Raw genomic sequence first — 20,974 nt, 5'->3', positions numbered from 1 at the left:
AGCATACTTTTTATGTCTCATTTTATTGTGCTGTGAGTCGATACTTGTGATTTTCTAGAACTTGCCTTGTGTCCGCAGTAAAATTGCATTGTAGGTTGAACAATTTAGAAAATGATAAATGGCATTTAGGATAACCCATTCCTTAGACCATTTTAAATAGACTACCCCTTTTTCCTTAGTTTACCCAACTTGAGCCTTAGTCTAATTTTTGTTGATTTTCCACACATTTTCCACATTTACCTTTTTACATTTCCCTCCTTTTCACCATGTTTTGGCTTGACAAATTGAATAAGTAGTAAATGAACTAGTGTGAGGATGGTAAACATCCTAAACTCATGTGTTAATTAACTATCTCTGGATTATGTGAATAATTGCCTTGTGAAGTTCAGAAAAAGAAAGAAAGAAAAAGAAGGATGATTAAAAAGCTGAAAAATTGAATTGAAAAAAATGAAAAGAGAAAAAATGAACTGAAGGCATGAAAAAGAAAGAAAAAAAGAGATTGAAAGTATGGTTGAGCTTAGAAAGTAAATATTTGTTCCTTATATATTTTGTGATTTGTCAAGTCATGATTTACCCTTCATTTTTATCCTTTTACCACACCCTAACCTAAACCCCGTTACAAACCTTTTAATAAGTCCATTTTGATTCTTTTTGTTTAGCTTAACTTAGTAGTGGAAGTGTGGACTATGGGCAAGTTTATGGTAAAACTACATGTATTGATTTGAGAGTCTAAATTATTTAACCTCAAACACTTGTGCGAGAGAATACCTAGTGAGGAGTACTTGGTGATTTTACTTTACAAATTTGTGATGTTGCTCAATTGCTTGAAGTTTCATTATTTGTTTCTGACTTGCATAGACTGTCATTTTTAACAATGTGAATTTGAAACCGTGTTTGAAGGAATTCATCAAAGTAATCTCGGTGTTAGTGAATCATGTGTGGCAATTGATTTGGTTATTTGATGTGTTTCACATTGTTGTTGTTTGGTTCAAAAACATATTTTGATTGGTTCATTAAAAACACTTTGATTTCTTTGTTTCTGACAACGTATGACATGGGACACTGTAGCATTGTTCTGTATTTGCTTGAGGACAAGCAAAAGGTAAGTGTGAGGATGTTTGATAGGAGTAGAAATACTCCTATTTATAGGTTGTTTTCGGAGTCAATATTTGCATAATATTTGTCGTTTTTGAGTTTATTAGTGGCTTATTGTCATTTTGAGTGTTTCAGGAGGAAAATGCAAATATGGCGACTTTTGGAGCGTTTTTGGTGTTTTCTAGAAGTCCCGGGGTGAAAGAGCGCTATTGAGCGAGATTTGGAAGTGAAGTGTGTCATTTTGGGGTTAAGTCAGAAGCTACCCGCTCGCACACTCCATGACAGATCAGTGTGCGAGCAGAATTGGGTCAACTCAGTAGCTATTGAAGAAATTGGAAGTTTGGCCAAGTTAGGAGGTGTGCGACCCGTTCGCACACTAAAGACCCGGTCGCACACCCAGTGTTGAAGTGGTGTGCGAGCAAATTGAAGGAGTTACAGTAGAGAATGAGGAAAAGTGGGGATTTGGCTAAGGAGAGGAGTGTACGAACGCACACTCCTGTACCCGTTCGCAAACGTGGTGCAGTTTTCCGCCAAATGGACAAAAATGCCCCTGAATCAATCCCGAAAGCTGCAAGAACATGAGGGTACTTCTGGGTATTCACCAACTTTGACCTAATATCAGAATTTAGAGTCGGGAGCCGTATATATACTATTTTGTAATATTGAACAAGGGTTCGCTCAATTTTCATTAGACATAAACTCTAGATTAGAGTTTTCTTATCTTGTCATTATCGAATTATTCAGTTCTTGATTATTCTATTATCGATTATCATTAGTTTACTTCGAACAAGGTACGATTATTATCAATTTCATATTTAGTGTTTTCTTTAACCTTAGTATGAATTCTTTAATGATTGTTTTTAGTATTTTCATTATTATGTCTAGCTAAACCCTTCGTTGGGGATTATTAATCAAATTATGTATGTTTAGTTAAATCGGAATTATGAGTTTTTGTTCTTGATATGTTCTTAATTATTGTGCTTAATGCCTAGCCTGAATTGATCACTTAGTCTTTGCCATCTGTTTAAATTTTAGCTCGAGAGAGTAAAATTGGAATAGAACAATATAATTAGGAACGTAGGAGTTAATTGCGCGAGAGTGAATTAACGAATGCCTGTTCTTAGGATTCACTTCATAATCATTCAATTAATCATTAATTAGGTTAATCATTGTGAGAGAGTGAGTAATTAACCTGTTATTCATTAGTTTTATGCTTTTGCCTGTAATTGCTCGAGAGAGAATTTTAGGTGCTTCCGATTAGTCCGAACCATATCAGAACAATATAATCCATAACCCAAATTAAATAAACAGCATAACAAAGATTAATAATCCCTGATTTTCTCATTTATTTTAAACACCAATTTAATTACAGCTTTAGTTTACTTTAATTTACAATTGTTAAATTCTGTCTTTTAATTTCATAACAAACAAAAATTGTCTTTTCGGCTATTCAAATCGAGTTTCTTAACTGGTTGTCTTTAGAGCTTTCTCTGTGGGTACGATATCTGGACTTCCCAGTCTATATTACAAGTTGGCTACGTACGCTTGCGTATTTTTACCAACATGAGGCACCAAATATAATAAATTACAGTTAGCGTCCAAGCCATTGGACAACCGTTGTGAAGGTCGAAGGATATTGCTTCATTTCATAGAGCAAATTTTGGGCAGTTTGGATCCAACGGACGATCTTCAAGACGGTTGAGAAGTATTTACTCTTGGATGTATAAGGCACATAATGGACCAGAAGCGGAGGGCACGTAATCAATACCAAGTACTTTAACCGATAATGCTCAGCCTAGGGCATTATAGGGCACCTGCGAGTGAATATCTCAATTGGTAGACAATATCCATACTGCTTGTCGAACAACAAGCATTGTTCTTTGATAAGAATTCACCAACTTTGTCAATTCTCGTCAAAAAGATGGAAAACTATATACTCCTCTTTTTGGATAGGTATAAAAACGATAAGGCACTGAAGTGTCGAGGAAACCAGCGGAAAAAAGATGACGTCAAAAATATAATCGAAAGAAAGATGACCTCGAAAAAACCAGCGGAAGAAAGATGACGTCGAAAATATCATCAGAAAAAAAACCACGTTGAGAAAACCACCGGAAGAACGCCGGTTTTTGTACTCGTAGATATGAAAGGCGGCGACTTTTTAGAGAGAAATTTGAGAGAGAGAAAAGAAAAAGTGAAATTTGAGAGGACTAGAGAAAATATGAGAAGGCATCTGTGATGTTGAGAAAATGAGAAAAATGGAAAGGGAATCCTAATTTAGAAAATGATTATTTTTAAAATTATGTTGTAAATAATGAATATCGACAAATGTAAAAAGATGAGTGAAAATGTTGTAATTACTTTTGAAAACTAGAGTATTTTATAAGTAATTTCAATTTCTTTTAAACAGTAAAATGTAAAATAATAAACAAAGGATCACTTTCACCCCTCATCTTGCGTCAAAATATCAAAAAAGTCCAAAGCTGGAAAACCGGATCACTTATACCCTGAACTTGTGTAAACCGGATCAAAAAAGCCCCTTTGCTGACGTGGCGCTCTAATTGGAGAGTGAGATTTAAATACATCTCTAATTAATCATAATCAACACTAACTAATTATACTTAATCACTAATTAATTACAATTTGACACTAATTAAATTAATAAAAAGTTTACCAATTTTTTTTTTTTGGAGCTGCTGCTCCTCGTTTTTTCAAAGGAGCAGCAGCTCCTCATCAGAGGAGCAGAGGCTCCTCGGAAAAACGAGGAGCTCCTCGCAAAAAATGAGGAGCTCCTCGCAAAAAATGAGGAGCAGCAGCTCAAAAAAAAAATACACACAAGTTTAGGGTTTTAACGATCCTGTTTTCTAGCTTTGGACTTTTTTGATCTTTTGATGCAAGATGAGGGGTGAAAGTGATCCTTTGTTCGTAAAATAATATAATAGCAAATTACTCGAAAGCTCCTTACGTTTGTCATAATTCACATTGTGGTACCTCTTGTTTGAAAATTAAACGATTTGATACTTCAATTTTGATTTTGTAAACTATAAAGTCTTTCTATTAGTTCCGTTAATAATTTAAAAAATTTCAAACGATTTGATACCTCAGTTTTAATTATATAAACGATTTGATACCTCAGATTTAATTATGTAAATGTTTTGGTACCTCATTTTCAAACGATTTGGTACCTCATACTTCATTCCGTTAACAATTTAATACATATATTTAACAGAAATGCCTTATAGTTTACAAAATCAAAACTGAGGAATCATATCGTTTGATTTTCAAGTAAAAATTGTGAATTACAACAAACGTGAGGGGCATTAGAGTAATTGCTCATAATATAATGATCGAATAGAATCTTTAAAAATAACATAAATTTAAAAGGCCAAACCTATTTTGAGGTCCCTAAATTATATATTTTTAGTTCATGAGATCCCTTAACTTCTACTTGACTTCTTCGGATCCTTTGGTTCATCAGGTCCTTCAACTTTTATTTGCCTTTCTCAAGTCCCTAATTGTTTATTTTTTTTGGTTCATTGGGTCCTTAACGTTTAAGGACCTAATGAGCCAAAAGAATAAAATTTAAGGACCCCGAGAAAGTCAAACAGAAGTTGAGAGACCTGACAAAACAAAAAATGAAAGTTTAAAAATTTGAAAAAGTCAAATAAAAATTGAAGGACTTGATGAACCAAAAAATAAAAATTTAAGGACCTTAAAATGGGTTTAGCCAATTTAAAATAAACAGTACACAAAACCTGAAAAGGAGTATCACAATATTACTCATCTTTTAAAAACCTAATTTAAGTTCCGCGTGTTTTAACTCTTCTTTTTCCTTTCCCTTTCTATCTTCGAAACCCTAAACTCTCTGTGCTAGGGTTTAATTCTTTGGCTTTCTCTTTTCGCTCTTCGCGGGTTTGCATTAATTGCTCTTAATTGCATCGTAGCAGTAGCAGTGCTTAGATCTCTAATGGAGTACGGTGGCGGCGCCCGCAAAAGAGGCAGGCATGATGGTGGTGCTTTGAATGGTAATGGCGGTTTTAAGAAAAATAGACAAGGTTCGTCATTTTACATTATTATCACTTACTGTTAGTTTCTTTCGTAATTATTTTATGTATGTCCTAGTTTTTTTTTATAATGTATAATTCTATTTGGATTCTGTGTTTGGTTGGCAAGAAATTGGAGTGGAAATTAAATTTTTCTGTTTCTACATTTCTGCTTGTGGATGTGCTTGTGGCTAATTGTGTCTGATAGAACTATTACCTGAGGTTTTGTTTTTTTAGAGATTTGATTATTGATTACTTGGATTTGCTGAGTGTATTGATGATTTTTAAGTTCCAATTTATCTTCTATTGGCTTGTTTGCTTGATTGATTTTCTTTTGTTTTCGGGTTTTATCCTGTTTGAGAGAAAAATGTATAAGCTAAGTAGCACGGAAACTACATGAAACGGTCACGAGAAACAACATTTTTCTGAAATGAAGGACAAGAAATGTGGGAGAAACGTGTAAACAATAAAAATATTGGGATTTATTTATTATTTATAATATTAGAAATTTTAAAATGCTATATATATTAAATTTTATTTATACATTTATGCCAATTAATAAAATAAATCAAACATAATTAAACCGAATAAAAAATAACAAGATAAGATTTATTGTAGATATTTGAATAATAAAAATTGTGGGTAATTGATTAAAAAAATTATTTGTTGAGAATTCTTTAGGTTTTTTTACAACTATTTAACCTTTTTTATTTACCAAAACGACCCGAAACATTTCCTATGAGTTTTTGAGAGTTTCCGGTTTCCTAAACGGGACAAGCTACTTCGTTGAAGTTTTCGTGCTTCTTAGTGTATAAGAGAGAGAGGTAAAGTATGAATACGGAACTTCAATCTGTAAAAGCAAAGAGAAATGCGAGTTCTAAATTTATTACATCTCCTACCAGGGATTATGAAAGTATTAAAACATTGTTACTAAAATTTGTTACCTTTTTAATATTCTCCAACTAAAGGGAATAAAATCAGGAGTCGTTTTGATGAACACGAATGCGTTGAATTGACAAAACTTTTGCTTTAAACACTATTTATTTAAAACATTGTACTCGGGTTTTTGGTCGGTTAGGTGTTAGTTTTCCCATGAATTGAAAGGGTACTGCCAATTTAGTAATTTATTTTTATTAAAATATTAAGTATCATTAACTACTTAAACTTTGTGAGGTAATATTCGACATTACTAAAGCTCAAAGATTAATAATAACTCACTGAAAATATTAACTGAGAGAAATTATCTAATCTTCTGCAACAGAAATGGAGTCCTTTTCATCTGGTATAGGAAGCAAATCGAAGCCATGCACAAAGTTTTTCAGGTTCAAATCTTGACCTATCTAAAGTAAAATGTTGTTCCATCTAATTTATACTTTTAATGAATTCTAAAATATAGCTATCTGCAAAGATTGCAAGTAAAATCAGTATGATCTGGACTAATGAATTGAAAAGTTAAAGCTGTGGTACAGGTTTTCTTATAATATTAATAATTGAACCGAAATGATTGATTTGATAAAGGAATGTGGATAACTACGTACCGGCATGCTTGATAAATGAAAGAAGTTTTAGAGGATGGAAAATTTCTCCAATTTATGATCATGTTGCCTATGTTTTCATGAAACAAGTGTGATATAAGTTGCATGATGAAGGAGTTGTGAATAACTACTTACTGGCATGCATGACAAACAAAAGAAGGTCTAGAGGATTGAAAAATTGTCCAACTTATTATCATGCTTCCCATATAATCATGAAAGATATGGGATTCAAGGAAAATTAATTTATGGACGCAATGTGATGGTTCATGAATGCTGTTTGATTTATTTATTGCTTATTCAGTTTCCACCCTAGATTCAGTGAATGTGCAATTTGATTGACTACTTGCATAAAGTTTTGTGATAATAGCAATCATGTTGAGATTTGTAAGTATCTAATGCTTGCCGATGTTCCTGTTTATTCTCTTGCAAGTTTTTGATTATGTATGTACACGTTGCATTGCAACTTTCTAATCATTCAGGGAAAGGGCACAAATAGGACTATACTTTGTAAGTTTCACATTATAATAATAATGTCAACTCAACCAACGTAATTAAACCTTAAATCCAAGTTAATTGGGGTTGCCTATATGGATTCGTCTCTTCAAATTTATATGATTTTACGCCACATGTTCAGATCTCACACTGTAGTTACAGTTATAATTTTTTTCTGTAATTTAGAGAGTTTAAACTTTTCTTAATACTGCTAGATCTTCACTCTTATTTGCATGTTGAGCTGGGGTACGCACCTTGTTGGTAAAAGAATAAAAATTTCTGAATCAACCATGTAGTATTATGAAGCAATTGTAAAACAGTGGCTGATTATTTTTTTGCCTTTGCTTTATGCCCTCTTTTTTTAATTCAAATTCAAGTAATACTGTTTTCCATTTATGTTGTGAAATTGTCGGTGTTCGTTGATAGTCATTTTCTTTTATTTCTTTTTGCATTGAGTGTCGATATGTGCAATTCAACTGTGTGCTAAATGTCAAATGCACAAGCAATAAAGAAGATTAGTTAAGTTGAACATGAATTGTGCATTTATTAATGTTTTCAATTTTGTTCAACACTGTCATTGAAGATTTTTATTTTTTCTGTGTCAAAAAATTAAAGTTATTTGCTGAGCTGTCAAGTATTCTTATCACTAGTTTATGAGGTTGTTTATAAAAAGACTAAAGTAAAACAATAGCAATAATGGACTAGTCCATCATACCTGCCTGCTCTAATGCTCTGGCTTGTGCTACATAGTATTCTGTTGCCATCCTGCACATGATTTGGACTGGTGGTTTCCTTGAGTATTTTTACAAGCAAGATTATTGAATGAGATATGTGTTTCATTTCTGTTTTTAGGCAGTGGTGATTGTTTTGAGCATTTATGTTAGAGATAATGCTTATTGAAATGTAGCACAGGGGATGTTTATGTTCCATCTCATAAAATGCCTCTTGATTTATGTTAATGATTAAGAAAATATTTTTACTGGCCTCCCAATGAAGGCTGTCTTTTTGCATTGCCTGGAAATTTTTCATACAAGACTGTTTTCTGTTAGTTGCCTGTAATTTGTTTTTTTTGCTCCTTGCTCTTTTATCTGTAAATGTCTTACTATTTTGTTTATTTTCACTTTATTTATGCTGCATATTGGGTGTAATTTCAGGCAATTGCTTTCAAGAATCGTCATTTTACTTGAAATTGTCTTTTTTTTTCTCAACATTAAAAGACAGGATACTACTGCAATGTAACTATATGCAATTGGAGGTTGCTTATGTATTATATTTACTTAATAACTCGGGAAGTTTCTTAGATCATTTTGAGGTAGTAATGAATTTATAGATATAAGAGAGAACATCTTTTACCTAAATGTACTATGAAGGATTTATGGAGCAAGATGTTAGCTATGATAGTCGGGCCCAGGTATAGGTATTGGATAAGGGTGCATATTTGTGTTTTGAACTTGTTAATTCTCAAGGATATCTATCCGGAATCATGTGTTATAGGATACGTTTTGTTTCAGAGAGTTATGAAATAATAAGACTATCTAGTTAAGACTCTAATATTGCATTTTGTAACTGGCCTGAGGCCAGTTACAAATTTAAGAGCCCAAGCCAATAGCTTGTTCTTTAAATATGCAATTCAGTTCTTGGGCTTAAAGTACAGGTTCAGACCATTAGGTTTATTTCATAACAAGCTGTCTTCTCTTCTTCCATCTTTTTACTTCCCCTTCTTTTCTTCCATTGGGCTTGCTATGTTTTCACTTTCCATTGTTTTCATCTCATCTGACCTGTTTCAGTAAACCGTCATGTCTTGGAGATGTGTCGGACATGTATTTTACTTTTATGTCCTATGTTGTGTCGTGTTGACATGTGTATGGCCACCTATATAGAAGAATCAGAGTATCTTGTTGTGCATTGAGTTTGTTTGTTTGGCTTCTATCTCTAGTTGTGCAATTCTTTTTGAAAGCATCATGAATGTGTCTCTGATCCTGTGCTATTTTCATCCAAATTTATCCTTCTCTAAGTATCATTAGACATGTCTATATGTCAAATATGTAGTTTTATATGTACTATTAAAAGCATCATGAATGTGTGTCTGATTCTGTGCTCTTCTCATACGAATCTATCCTTCTCTAATTGTCATTAAACATGTTTATATGTCATTTATGTAGTTTTATATGTTCTATTGAAAGCATCATGATTGTCTCTATGATTCTGTGCTATTTTCATCCAAATAAATCCTTCTCTAATTATTGTTATACATGTTTAAATATCAAATATATGTAGTTTTATATGCACCAATCATAGTTGTTAAAGCGCAAAGCGCACTTAAAGCGCCAAGGGTCCCATATCGCTTTAAGCGCAAGGCGCAAAAAAAGCGCACGCCCGAGTGAAGCTCGGCGCATATATGTAAAAAAAATTAAAATACCTATAACACACAATAATTGTCCCCAAAATTAAATGTATGCTTTTGATAAAATCATAAGTCCAATAAAGCTACTAGCCTACCACTAGTTGCAACCTAAAATCATCTATTAGTATGTTTTATATTATATTTTTTACTCTCTGTCTGTCAAAGCGTGACCCTCACTCCCTGAAAGACTAGCATCAGATTCAGAATCAAAATGATCATTTGAATCTGAATCTACAAACATCTCTTCTTCAGATTGCTCCTCCTCAATAATTTCTTTTCTTGCTTGGATGATCAGAGAAGAGAAGAGTTGATCCTTTGTGGAAGTTTGAAGGTAGAAAACAGAGAAGAGGAGAAGAGGAGCAGTCGTTTAAATTTTCTATGCATTCTTTTAATATTTTTAAAAGCCAAAAATCCAACTAACTCTTTTGTTAATGTTTTGTTTTTAAAGGCCCAAAACCCAAGCCCAAAATTATTAGGGTTTCTCAGATGCGCTAAGCGCGCTTCAGAGGCTCGCCTGAGCGCTTTAGCGCGCCTGAGGCGCGCCTTGATGAAGGTGGTCGCCTCAGGAGTTTCTGAGGCGCACCACCTGCGCTATGCGCTATTCTAGCGGAGGCGCGCTTTTAACAACTATGGCACCAATGAAACTATTGCTTCAGTCACTTCATTAAATCTGAATGTGCATATCATTTAGGTTTAGTGTTCTAAATGAAATTTTGTATTCTTTAATTCTACTACTGATTAGGTTAAGCTTGTGCCTGAGAGATATTTATGTAGTTCAAAAGAGGTGCAACAGTGTTACTTCTATGGAACACATTATTTCTCTTTTTTCTGTTTTCCAACCTCTTTGGAGATAGAGAAACTGAGTCGTATTTCCTATAATTCTGCAACTATATCGTGATACTTAGATTTTGAAATCTTTTAGTTGTATTATCTGTGACGTATAGCTGATGTACTTGTTGTTTTGTTGCAGTACTTCTGGATGCCCATTTGGCGAGGGATGTCACTTTTTGCACTATGTACCAGGAGGATTCAAGGCTGTGTCTCAAATGATTAATCTGGGCAGTAGTCAAGCTGCCCCACCAATCTCTAGAAATGCAGGAGCTCCACCATCTTTTCCAGATGGCTCCTCTCCGCCAGCTGTGAAGTCGCGCTTGTGCACTAAGTTCAACTCAGCTGAAGGCTGCAAGTTTGGGGATAAATGCCATTTTGCCCATGGTGAATGGGAGCTTGGGAAGCCTACTGGTCCATACTATGAAGATCCACGTTCCATGGGTCCACATTCAAGTAGAATGGGCCGCCAAATGGAGCCTCCACATCATCAAGGTCATGGTCATGGTCATGGTCATGGTCATGCTCCCAGCTTTGGGGCTTCTGCCACTGCTAAGATCAGTATTGATGCTTCACTTGCTGGTGCTGTCATTGGGAAAAACGGTGTCAACTCGAAGCAAATTTGTCGTGTTACAGGGGCCAAACTTGCCATCAGAGATCACGAGTCCGACCCCAACCTGAGGAATATCGAGTTTGAGGGTACTTTCGATCAAATCAATCAAGCAAGTGCTATGGTTCGTGAGCTCATTGGGAATCTTAGCCAGGCCTCTTCACATGGACCTCCGATGAAGCACGCTGCTAAGAATGCTTCCACTGGATCCAGCAACTTTAAAACGAAGCTATGCGACAACTTTACTAAAGGAACTTGCACATTTGGAGATAGGTGCCACTTTGCACACGGACCTGATGAATTGCGCACATCGATGATGTGATCTCTTTTTAATTTCTTCAGTTTATTTTCCCCTGATTTAGGACTTGTTCTTGTTGTAGCTTGTGGATATTTGGTCTGTTTTACCAAATATTTTTGTATGCATATATTAGAGAGATGCCATTTATGAGAGCTTTCTAGGTCTTGGTATTTTGTTATGTTTTAATGTTTTTGCTGCTCCTATGTTAATTGAAATATGCCAAGGCTTACTTGATATGTTCGTCGACTTGCTGGCCACTGTTTCCTTGCTTTCAGGTGCAGTTTTTAAATGTGGCTAATTGTGTTGGCCTACTTCAATTATACAAAGAAGGCCTTCATGGTAATGTGATTTGTCTATGTTTGGCTCATTGAAAGAAATATATGGAATAAAATAGCTATTCTATGAATGGAGTACTGATTTTTATTTTTTAAGTAATGGTAATTTTTAGGGGTGGGCGAAAAAAAATTGGTCCAACCAATTAACCGAACTAAAACCGTAAAACTGAACCGAAAAATATGATTAACCGGTTCAAGAGTTTAGGTTTAAATTTTGATTTTTAATTTTTATGGTTGATGATTTAGGTTTAAGTGTTGAAGTTTAAAAACCGCGCTTAACCGGTTTATAAAATAATGGCTTATCCCCTTAAAAACATCTCACCTTTTAGTCTCAATTCGTTTACACCCTCACGTTGTAAAACCACCAAATATATCTCAACTACAACCTTTCACTTTCAATTGCACCCTCAAACATCAAATTGACCTATTTTTCACTTAAAAAATGTTGAAATTAATACTTTAAATATTAGCATATACTCCCTCCGTCCCGTTTAAGAAGAAACATATCTCAATTTTTTTTGTCCCACATAAGAAGGCTAAATCATGGTTTTTGTGCTATTTTACAAGAAATTCTCTCTTATACCCCCATTTTCTCTTTATATAATTAATGCTAATACTCCACATAAAAATTACAAGACAATAATTAATAGGGGTAAAGAGTAATTTTTTTTTAATTTATATGTAAAAGGGATATGTCCCTTCTTAAGTGGGATGAAGGGAGTATTCTAAACAGGGCTAATGTTGTATTTAAAACAAAAATAAAACTATTCTTTCAAAACTTATTAAACTTAACAATTTTTTTATTTAATATAAACAAATATACATTTATTTTATAAAATTTCATATCAACAATAATGCGGCCTCTACAAAATTAATTAACAAGATTTCGATATTTGAATGATTTTGTCGCCACTATCCGACCCTCTAAAAAAATTTATATTTAGTAATTTTTTTAAATTAAATAATTAGTCTAAATATAAACTAAGTTTTATTTTTTTTTAAATTAAAAATTAAAAGCATGCTCATCTTCTTCGAGAGAAAGACGAACCAGTCGTCTTTCTCCATGAAAGATGACCTCGTCTTCTTCAACTGAATTTCTTTTGAAAGGTGTAAGTTTAAAACTTTCGGAAGCCGACTTTTTGGTATTGTTGGTGTGGAGTTCCACTGTTGTTTTTGTGTTTTCCTAATTTAATAATGCCATTGTCTAATTACAATGTGCACAGTTGTCTTATATCCTTAAAAAACTGCAAATTCTTCAAACTATCTGTAACTAAAAGCAATATGAAGCTGGTCTCTTTACTGGGTATTTTGTTTTTGTTTGAATTTTGTACTGTCTGAATTTCAGATTCTGTTACATGGATTTGATCATATTATTATTATTATTTGAAAATTTAAGGAAGATGGTGTTTTTATTTTAATTATAACTATGAGGACCATTTAAAATATTTATTAAAATTTAAAGTATTGAAAAAAGGTTAATTTGATGTTTAAGGGTGTAACTGAAACCAAAAACTGTGGATTTTAATATTTGAGGTTGCAATTGAAAGTGAAAGGTCGTAATTTGAGTATATTTGGTGGTTTTTCAACGTGAGGGTGCAAACGAATTGGGGCTAAAAGGTGGGGTTTTTTTAAGGGGATAAGCCTAAAATAATATATACTTTTATACATTATATATACATATACACACACACACACACACACATAAGTTCTTAATGATTCAAATAAAATATATTTTATAATTTACACACATAAAATTTCTAAACACAAAATATATTTAGAAATATATTTTTATTTTAGAATATATATAAGAACTTTATCTTTTTAATAAAATATTTATCTAATTGCAGCAGGAACATATGAGATTTATATTTTAACAATTAAATAAAATGGAAATAAAAGCTTACTTATTAGACTATTTTTTAAATTTTATCTTTTTAATTTCTAATTATTTAATACTTATATGGTTAAAAACCGCAAAACCACAAAACTAAACCGTTTTAAATGGTTAACCGTTTAAAATTTTAGGTTTAGGTTTTTAATTTTAAAAATCGATACTATGAACCGATTTACAAATTACCCTCGTGGACCGGTTAACCGGTCCATGCCCATCCCTAATTATTTCTACGGGTGTAAACGAGTTGGCTGACTTCTCGATCTGAAAATGGGTTGTGAAAATGGAGTTGGCACCTAGTTCAACTAGAAATGCCTTTTAACTAAGGTTACCGTACATCGAACCAAAAGACCTAGTTCGTGGACCTTCCCGAGACTCGTGTGCTTAACTTATCAGTTACCAGTTTTATTTGCCGGTCATATTTGCATTATTCTCATCTCAACAGTATATGCAGTTCACAGGATATGAAAGCTGGAAATAAACAAGTATGAAAGCGTGTAAACACTTAGACTCGCATATGACTCGATCTGGATTGGCATTTGAGGCAAGTAGGATGTACTCCAAAAAATTCATCTAACTTTAGAGGTTTCTAACAAGTAGAAAAGTCTGACTGGTCTATATATTTTACTTGCACAAAACCTAAATCAGAATGTAAAGGTTTGATTGATTTTATTAGGGAGTCTTGAATGTCCTATACAACCATATACTACTCATTGAACGAAGGATCACTTTTCCCCCTGAACTTGGCACAAAGTATCAAAAACGTCCAAATTAGTAAAACCGGATCACTTTTACCCTGAATTAGACAAAACCGAATCAAAAGCCCCCTATGCTGCGTGGCACCTTAATTGGAGAGTGGATTTCTAATTAACCTTAAATTACTCTAATTAATTATATTTAAATACAAACTAATCACAACTAAATTCTAATTAATATAGGGGTCTTTTTAAACCTTTTTCAACTTTTTTTTATTTTAGCGAAGAAGTTGCTCTGTCACGACCCAAATTATTGAGCCGAGACCGGCACTAGGGAATGGGAGTGATAGCTCCAAAACCCGTAGCAAGCCTAAAACCAATGTTTTGAAAAACGGACCGGATCGGCCGGTCGGACCGGTTGAACCGCGAACCGGCCAGTGATCCAGTCTGAAACTGTGAAAAACTGGATCTTTTGGTTGGACCGGTCGAACCGGATTGAACCGATAAAAAACCGGATGTTGAACCGGATCAGACCGGATTGAACCGGTAAAAAACCGGTGAATCAGAAATTTTTTTAAATTTATTAAACCGGTTGAACCGGTCATTGAACCGGTTCAACCGGTTGAACCGGAAACCGGTGGCCTCACTGGTTCGGCCACTGGTTCGGTTTTTAAAACACTGCCTAAAACCATAAAACGTTTTCGCAAAATATAACACATACAGAGGCAAACATATAACATATATACAAATATTTACACTAATTGTTCCGATAAGCACGTGGGCTCTAGTTCCCGTACCACGAACGAACTGGCCTCACGGTGCTATATACATACTAGCGTGTCATTAACAAATCATCGACATCTGGTGCCGAGAACAAAATACAACATACGTAGCCTACAAAAATATATAAACAAGGACAACAAACGTAACAATAAACCACATGCACAGCTGTCAAGGCTACTACTCTGTCGACTCGGGACTACTACTGTAGCTCTACGGAAGTCAGGAACTATACATACTACTAGTGACTTCTGGATCCAAAAAGAGTGGACTCTAGCCAAGTCCAGACACTAAGCACCTAAAAATGTTTAAAAATACCGGGTTAGACTATGCTGAGTGAGATTACAAATTACCAACGGTATTGTAAAAATAACATCACATTTCGATAAAGCATTTAATCGAAAAAACATATACATCAAGCATTTGATCCGATCGAAACTTAAAGCCTGAAACTTAACACAACTAACGAATCATCTCTTTCTTATAACGATATTCGAATCAATTGTTCAATCCAATGGCCCGGCCCTAGGATAACTCAACCACGTTAACTGCTGTAAACCTCTTAATCCCAAGTTGTGGGCCCGGGATAATTCGACCGAGTTTACCCCACTAGATGCGGGTCCTAAGATAGTTCAACCGAGTTCAACCTCGTATCTATCATTCATTATCCAACTTCCATTTTAAAAAATGTGCGCACTCATCATATCATTAACAATCTAGACACGTTAGATTGACTAGTTTACTGGTGATCACACAGCCTATTGACACCCAATAGGTAGTTAGTTTATTCGGATCGCACACTAGATTTTTATACGTAAAGCATTCGATAAAACAATATACTATATCATCAAATTATAAAGATGCGATGCATTTACTTATAATAAATACGATATATATTAGATAACTTTTACGAATAATATACGAAAGTATAATGTAACTCAGGTGACCCACTATCCAATCTACAACGCACTCAATATGCTGGTCAAACACTGCTAATCCTAAAACGTCTACCTTGTAGCTTGCTGGTACATCTGATAAATATACAAATCAAATACACATTTAGTACATATACGTGAACCTCGTAAACCTAAAATCCTATGTTATTGATTTAGGTATTCCAATTTCACTTTTAAAACGATTCGTAACTCGTTAAGTATTAACCAATGTCTTATACGCGTTTAATATCCTTCAAGGTATACGACTAATCGATTAAACTTCGTGTGAAAACATCCCTTTAGAAACCCTAATTTATATTGTCGAGTTCGACGATCGTTTCTTACGTTTTCAGAGTCCACGAAAAGTTTCCGGGTTGTAATGAACTTTGAAAATTAATGCAACGGGTAGTGAGCCGCTCATCATCTTGTAATTATGTGTCTTTATTTGTAAAACCAAAGATTGTAAAATATTTTTGTCATTTAAGGACACTGTAAAATTTGGATAACAGTCAAAAGAAACAGGACCATTGCAAAAACTTGATTCAACCGAACTCAGTAAAGAATCCTGGAAGTCTAGGAACCTATTGTCTCTTAGGACTGCAAGGATTGAGGTGTTCAATTCTTCCTTTATAAGAGGTTTAATGCCAACCTGGACTAAACCTATATGAATGTATTTGTATTGTTTGTCTTTATGTTTTTGTAAAGAATTCTGAGAAAGAAGATGTATAGTTTCAAAAGGCTTAGAAAGCTGTATATCTCTTTCCTCAGTTTTAATTGTAAAGTCTGTTTTGAAAACATTTGTAAATTTTGATGTCTTGTAAATCTGGTCCTTTTGTATTTTGGGAATATCCCAATTGTCGATGGATTTGTCAAAATCCTCAATAGTGATTTCTTCACTATTGACAATCCTCTTAGCCTCGTTAGAGACTGTAGAAGAGCTAGAGAAAGAAGTATTTCTACACAGGAGAGAGTTCATATTGTAGTATAGTAAAGATAGTACTATACACTGCCTACAACCGGAGCTAAATGGACTTACTCCGTTGAAATGGGTCTTACTGCCATAAAATCTCCCCAAAATAACTCGGCAGATGTAAGTTCTCAAGTTACTATACTATAATATTAACAAGTACTGTTTAGATTTGCTCCTTCCTCGATGGCTTTGATACTAGAAGTGCGGAGAGGATGATTGCGTGTACTGTTCACAAGAACAGTAATATGGAGCTAGAGTGTGGAAATGCAAATGGATGAAGTGAAGAAATGATAAATAAATGATGCACGAAAGAAATAACAATGAACAGTAAAATTAATTAAAACAAAAGCATGAATGGAAACACGAATTGTAAAACTTAAGCATAAAGCTTACTTGTATTGAAGATTTGTAAAGGTGCTTTACAGTTTCCCGTAAGATCAGATTGTAAAATAAGCTACTGCTTATTACTTGTAAAGTACAAAATTAAGAAAATGATTGTAAAAACGAGATACAATTTCTGGGGGTTTAGAAGAACTGGTTCTAGAGCTTTTGAATATGTCACTCTAAATGAATGAAGATTGAACAACCCAAAAGCCTATTCGCAATTCTCTTTTCTTTTTTGGGTCTTGTAAGATGCTCCTCCACTAGTGTAAGCATGTGGTCCAGGGCCATGTGCTTCATTTTGGAGGCTTGTAACGATTGGTAGCTGGCAGTGCCCCTCTTGTCATGAGTGATATATGTCTGTCACCTTCTTTTGTAATGTAATGAATAATTGAGCTTGAGTGGCTGGCTGATGGGGCCTTTGTCTCGAGTATCAATAATGCTTGTAGATGATAAGGCAGCACTCCATGTGATGTGGTGCTGTCACTTGTCGTTTTATACTTTTTTTTTACAATAACAAATAATAATAAAACATACATTCAAATGGTAGGGCCTATTTCCTTTTAGAAACAGGGGAAAAAAATACCAAAACAATCATCATCATTGTCATCGCCTAAATTTATGATAGGCTCAGAGTCTGTGTCTGATTGTGCTGATGCAGCAGACGAGTTGGGCCTAGTCCGAAGGAGTTGCTGCATGATTATAAAGTATTCCTCTTCGCTTTTGGCTTGGGCTAGGAGAGTCTGGGCATGAGACTTCTGGGCCAAAAATATCGAGGTTGCTGGATTTGTAATGGGCTCAACATGGGCCTTCTTGACTAACCAGTTATATACCGCTGATGTGGAACATTCATTGATAGTCTTGTACTTATCCCACCATTTAACCTTGAACTTTCGGGTCAGAATGGTAAGACTATTGGGCTTTGTGTTGTAGTCAAAGTACCAAGCCAAAACCCATGGCGTAAAAAATTTCGAACAGAAGTGAAAAAGGCTGGATAGCTTCTTTTCCTGATCTGTTAGCTTGTAAGTTGTGCAAAAATAGTTGTATCCGTTCTGGGCCTGGGGAATGAGAATTTCTGAAATGGCCCCAAAATAATCCCACCATTGTGAGAACCAATTCGGAACACTTGTAATTGGGCTTCTCTAATCAAAATAGATAAGCCAAGAGTGACTTCCTCCAAAATTTTGCATAAGAAATGTGTTGAACCAGGCTTGCTGGTAGTCCCAATAATTGTAAAATTTATAATGTGTCTGGGTAGTTTGGAAAGAAATTGGAAAAGGTTTCAGTTTTGCTAATTCCCGACCCCATTGTTTTGGAGACAAGTGTGTGTCTTGCTAAGGCCCACCTCACTCTTATCTATTTCTATTTCTTTCTCTAAAAGTGAAATAGCAGATCAAGAATCGAATATAATATTATTTTCTGACCTAATAATAATGGAGATGATGAAATCAGCTGATGAAGAACAGCAACATCATTTTCATGTATTGGAAGTGGATGATAGTGTTCTTGACAGGAAGCTTTTAGAGAGACTGCTAAGAGTTTCTTCTTATCAAGTAACTTTTGTGGAGTCTGGAGATAAAGATTTAGAATATCTTGGATTGCTTGATAAACTAGAAGATAATGAACCTATTTCTGCTCCATCATCACCATCTTCCTCTTCTTTCAATATTTCTCAACCAACACAACAAGAGGGAATGAAAGTGAATTTGATCATGACAGACTACTGTATGCCCGGAATGAGCGGCTATGACTTACTCAAAAGAGTCAAGGGTTCGTTTTGGAAGGATGTCCCAGTTGTGGTTATGTCATCTGAAAATATACCTTTTAGAATTTCCATGTGCTTGGAAGGAGGAGCTGAGGAATTCTTCTTGAAATCACTTCGATTATCAGATGTGGAGAAGCTGCAGCCTCATCTTCTAAAAACACAGCCTGATGATGATACCATTAATGGAAGCAACACTAAGGAAAATAATATTAGCAAGAGAAAGGCTATATCTCCTGAACCTCCTCAGAGAAGACCTAAAAAATAAAAGGGTTGCCTGCTGTATAGTCCTTTTTTTCAACCTACATGTATTAATTCCAAGATATTTATATATGTTTCCTATATTACTTTACGAAAAAAAAAGTGTGTGTCTTGCTAAGGCCTTCCTCCCCCCTTTTATAGAGCCTTGGGTCTTGTAATATATATATATATATAGTAGAGGTGGCGGATAGGAGTTTTTGGGCGGGTTCGGATGAGCTTATTTGGATTTTAGCAATAATTTTGCCTAAGATGGGATTGATTATTATCTTCTTCTGGTAAACAAAACTTCAATGTCAGGTCCACCTAAACCTGCTCACGGGTTTGGGTACCCGTTCAAGCCCGGATTTTAAGGCCGGGTTTGGGTAATAATTTTTTTGTCCCAAGCGCGAGCCTGAAAAAAGACCGCTATTTGATAGGTGGACTCGAACTTTTATTTATATAGATTTTGCGTGTAAGCCCGTTCAAGTTCGACCCGAACCCGTAAATATATAGTGTTAGAGCATGAGTTGGGTAGGAAATATAAAACCCGAACCAGGCTCAGGCCAGACTTGAGCTTATATAAAAAAATTAAAATGTCCGGCGGGTCTGACCCGAGTCGGGCTCATAAACAGATCTATGTCCACCTTATAATTTCTTGAATCCATTTCACACTATTCTTGTTTTTCTATCAAAACAAAATCAAACACTTCATATTAGAAATTAACTATATATATATATATATATATATATATATATATATATATATATATATATATATATATATATATATATATATATATATATATATATATATATATATATATATATATATATATATGTGTGTGTGTGTGTGTGTGTGTGTGTGTATGTGTGTGTGTGTGTGTTTGTGTGTGTGTCTATGAAAATGCAAACAAAAAATCAAACTATCATTATTGCAATATTGTTTTTAAATAGGTTTAGAAGTTGGGGTAGATTGTCTATAAAAAAATGAAAAGTGCATGGACTTAATGATAGATTGTTTATATTTATTTGATGGATGAATTTTCAAATTAAATAGCCATATTTTGGTTCGTCTACGTATGAATTTGATACAACACTGCATAATTTTGTTTTATTTAGTTTGTACATAATTCATATGCTGATGTAAATTATAGATTGAGATTAAGAATGAAATCTAAAATAATAAATCCAACTGTAAATTTGAGAATAGAGTCGAAATTGACTAGATTTGAGAAACTATAATTTGGGTACATTCTGATGAGCAATAATAATTATACAAATACTATTTCGATGAGTAAAATAAAATATTATTTTAAAATTGAAGCTTCTTCTTTGACTCTTCTTTTCTCGGCCTCCTTCCTATACTTAATTCCACAAGCATTACACAAAAAGGATAAAAAAACAAGAAATTTTGTAAGTTCAAACTACAATATATATATATATATATATATATATATATATATATATATATATATATATATATATATATATATATATATATATTAGAGGTGGCAGATAGGTGTTTTTGGGCAGGTTCAGATGGGCTTATTTGGATTTTAGTAATAATTTTCCCTAAAATGGGATTGATTGTTATCTTCTTCTGGTAAACCAAATTTCAATGCCAGGTCCACCTAAACATGTTCATGGGTTTGGATACCCGTTCAAGCTCAGTCTTTAAGGCCG

At 34.1% G+C, this 20,974-nt stretch overlaps 2 protein-coding genes across 2 annotated transcripts; both read left to right on the top strand.

The window, feature by feature from the left end:
• The first annotated feature begins 4,867 nt into the window (after window positions 1-4,867).
• LOC126670086 (zinc finger CCCH domain-containing protein 14) lies at window positions 4,868-11,538 on the top strand. The gene is made up of 3 exons (XM_050363743.2): window positions 4,868-5,147; window positions 6,397-6,457; window positions 10,537-11,538. The coding sequence occupies exons 1-3, from the start codon at window positions 5,060-5,062 to the stop codon at window positions 11,324-11,326; spliced, it is 939 nt and encodes a 312-aa protein (XP_050219700.1). The 5' UTR covers window positions 4,868-5,059; the 3' UTR covers window positions 11,327-11,538.
• Window positions 11,539-18,699: 7,161 nt separating this feature from the next.
• On the top strand, window positions 18,700-19,325 carry LOC126669585 (two-component response regulator ORR4-like). Its single transcript, XM_050363093.2, has one exon. The coding sequence runs from the start codon at window positions 18,723-18,725 to the stop codon at window positions 19,317-19,319; it is 597 nt and encodes a 198-aa protein (XP_050219050.1). The 5' UTR covers window positions 18,700-18,722; the 3' UTR covers window positions 19,320-19,325.
• The last annotated feature ends 1,649 nt before the right edge of the window (window positions 19,326-20,974 follow it).

This window comes from Mercurialis annua, linkage group LG2 (assembly GCF_937616625.2).
Source record: "Mercurialis annua linkage group LG2, ddMerAnnu1.2, whole genome shotgun sequence".
Taxonomy (NCBI): Eukaryota; Viridiplantae; Streptophyta; class Magnoliopsida; order Malpighiales; family Euphorbiaceae; genus Mercurialis; species Mercurialis annua.
Note: the sequence above shows the minus strand (reverse complement) of the source record. Positions and strands in the feature narration are given on the sequence as shown.

Bases quoted from the DNA above. Each gene is read 5' to 3' on its own strand.
- LOC126669585 (XM_050363093.2), top strand. From the start codon at position 18,723: ATGGAGATGATGAAATCAGCTGATGAAGAACAGCAACATCATTTTCAT.
- LOC126670086 (XM_050363743.2), top strand. From the start codon at position 5,060: ATGGAGTACGGTGGCGGCGCCCGCAAAAGAGGCAGGCATGATGGTGGT. The intron at 5,148-6,396 runs GTTCGTCATTTT...CTTCTGCAACAG, and splicing joins TTTTAAGAAAAATAGACAAG to AAATGGAGTCCTTTTCATCT. The intron at 6,458-10,536 runs GTTCAAATCTTG...GTTTTGTTGCAG, and splicing joins CCATGCACAAAGTTTTTCAG to TACTTCTGGATGCCCATTTG.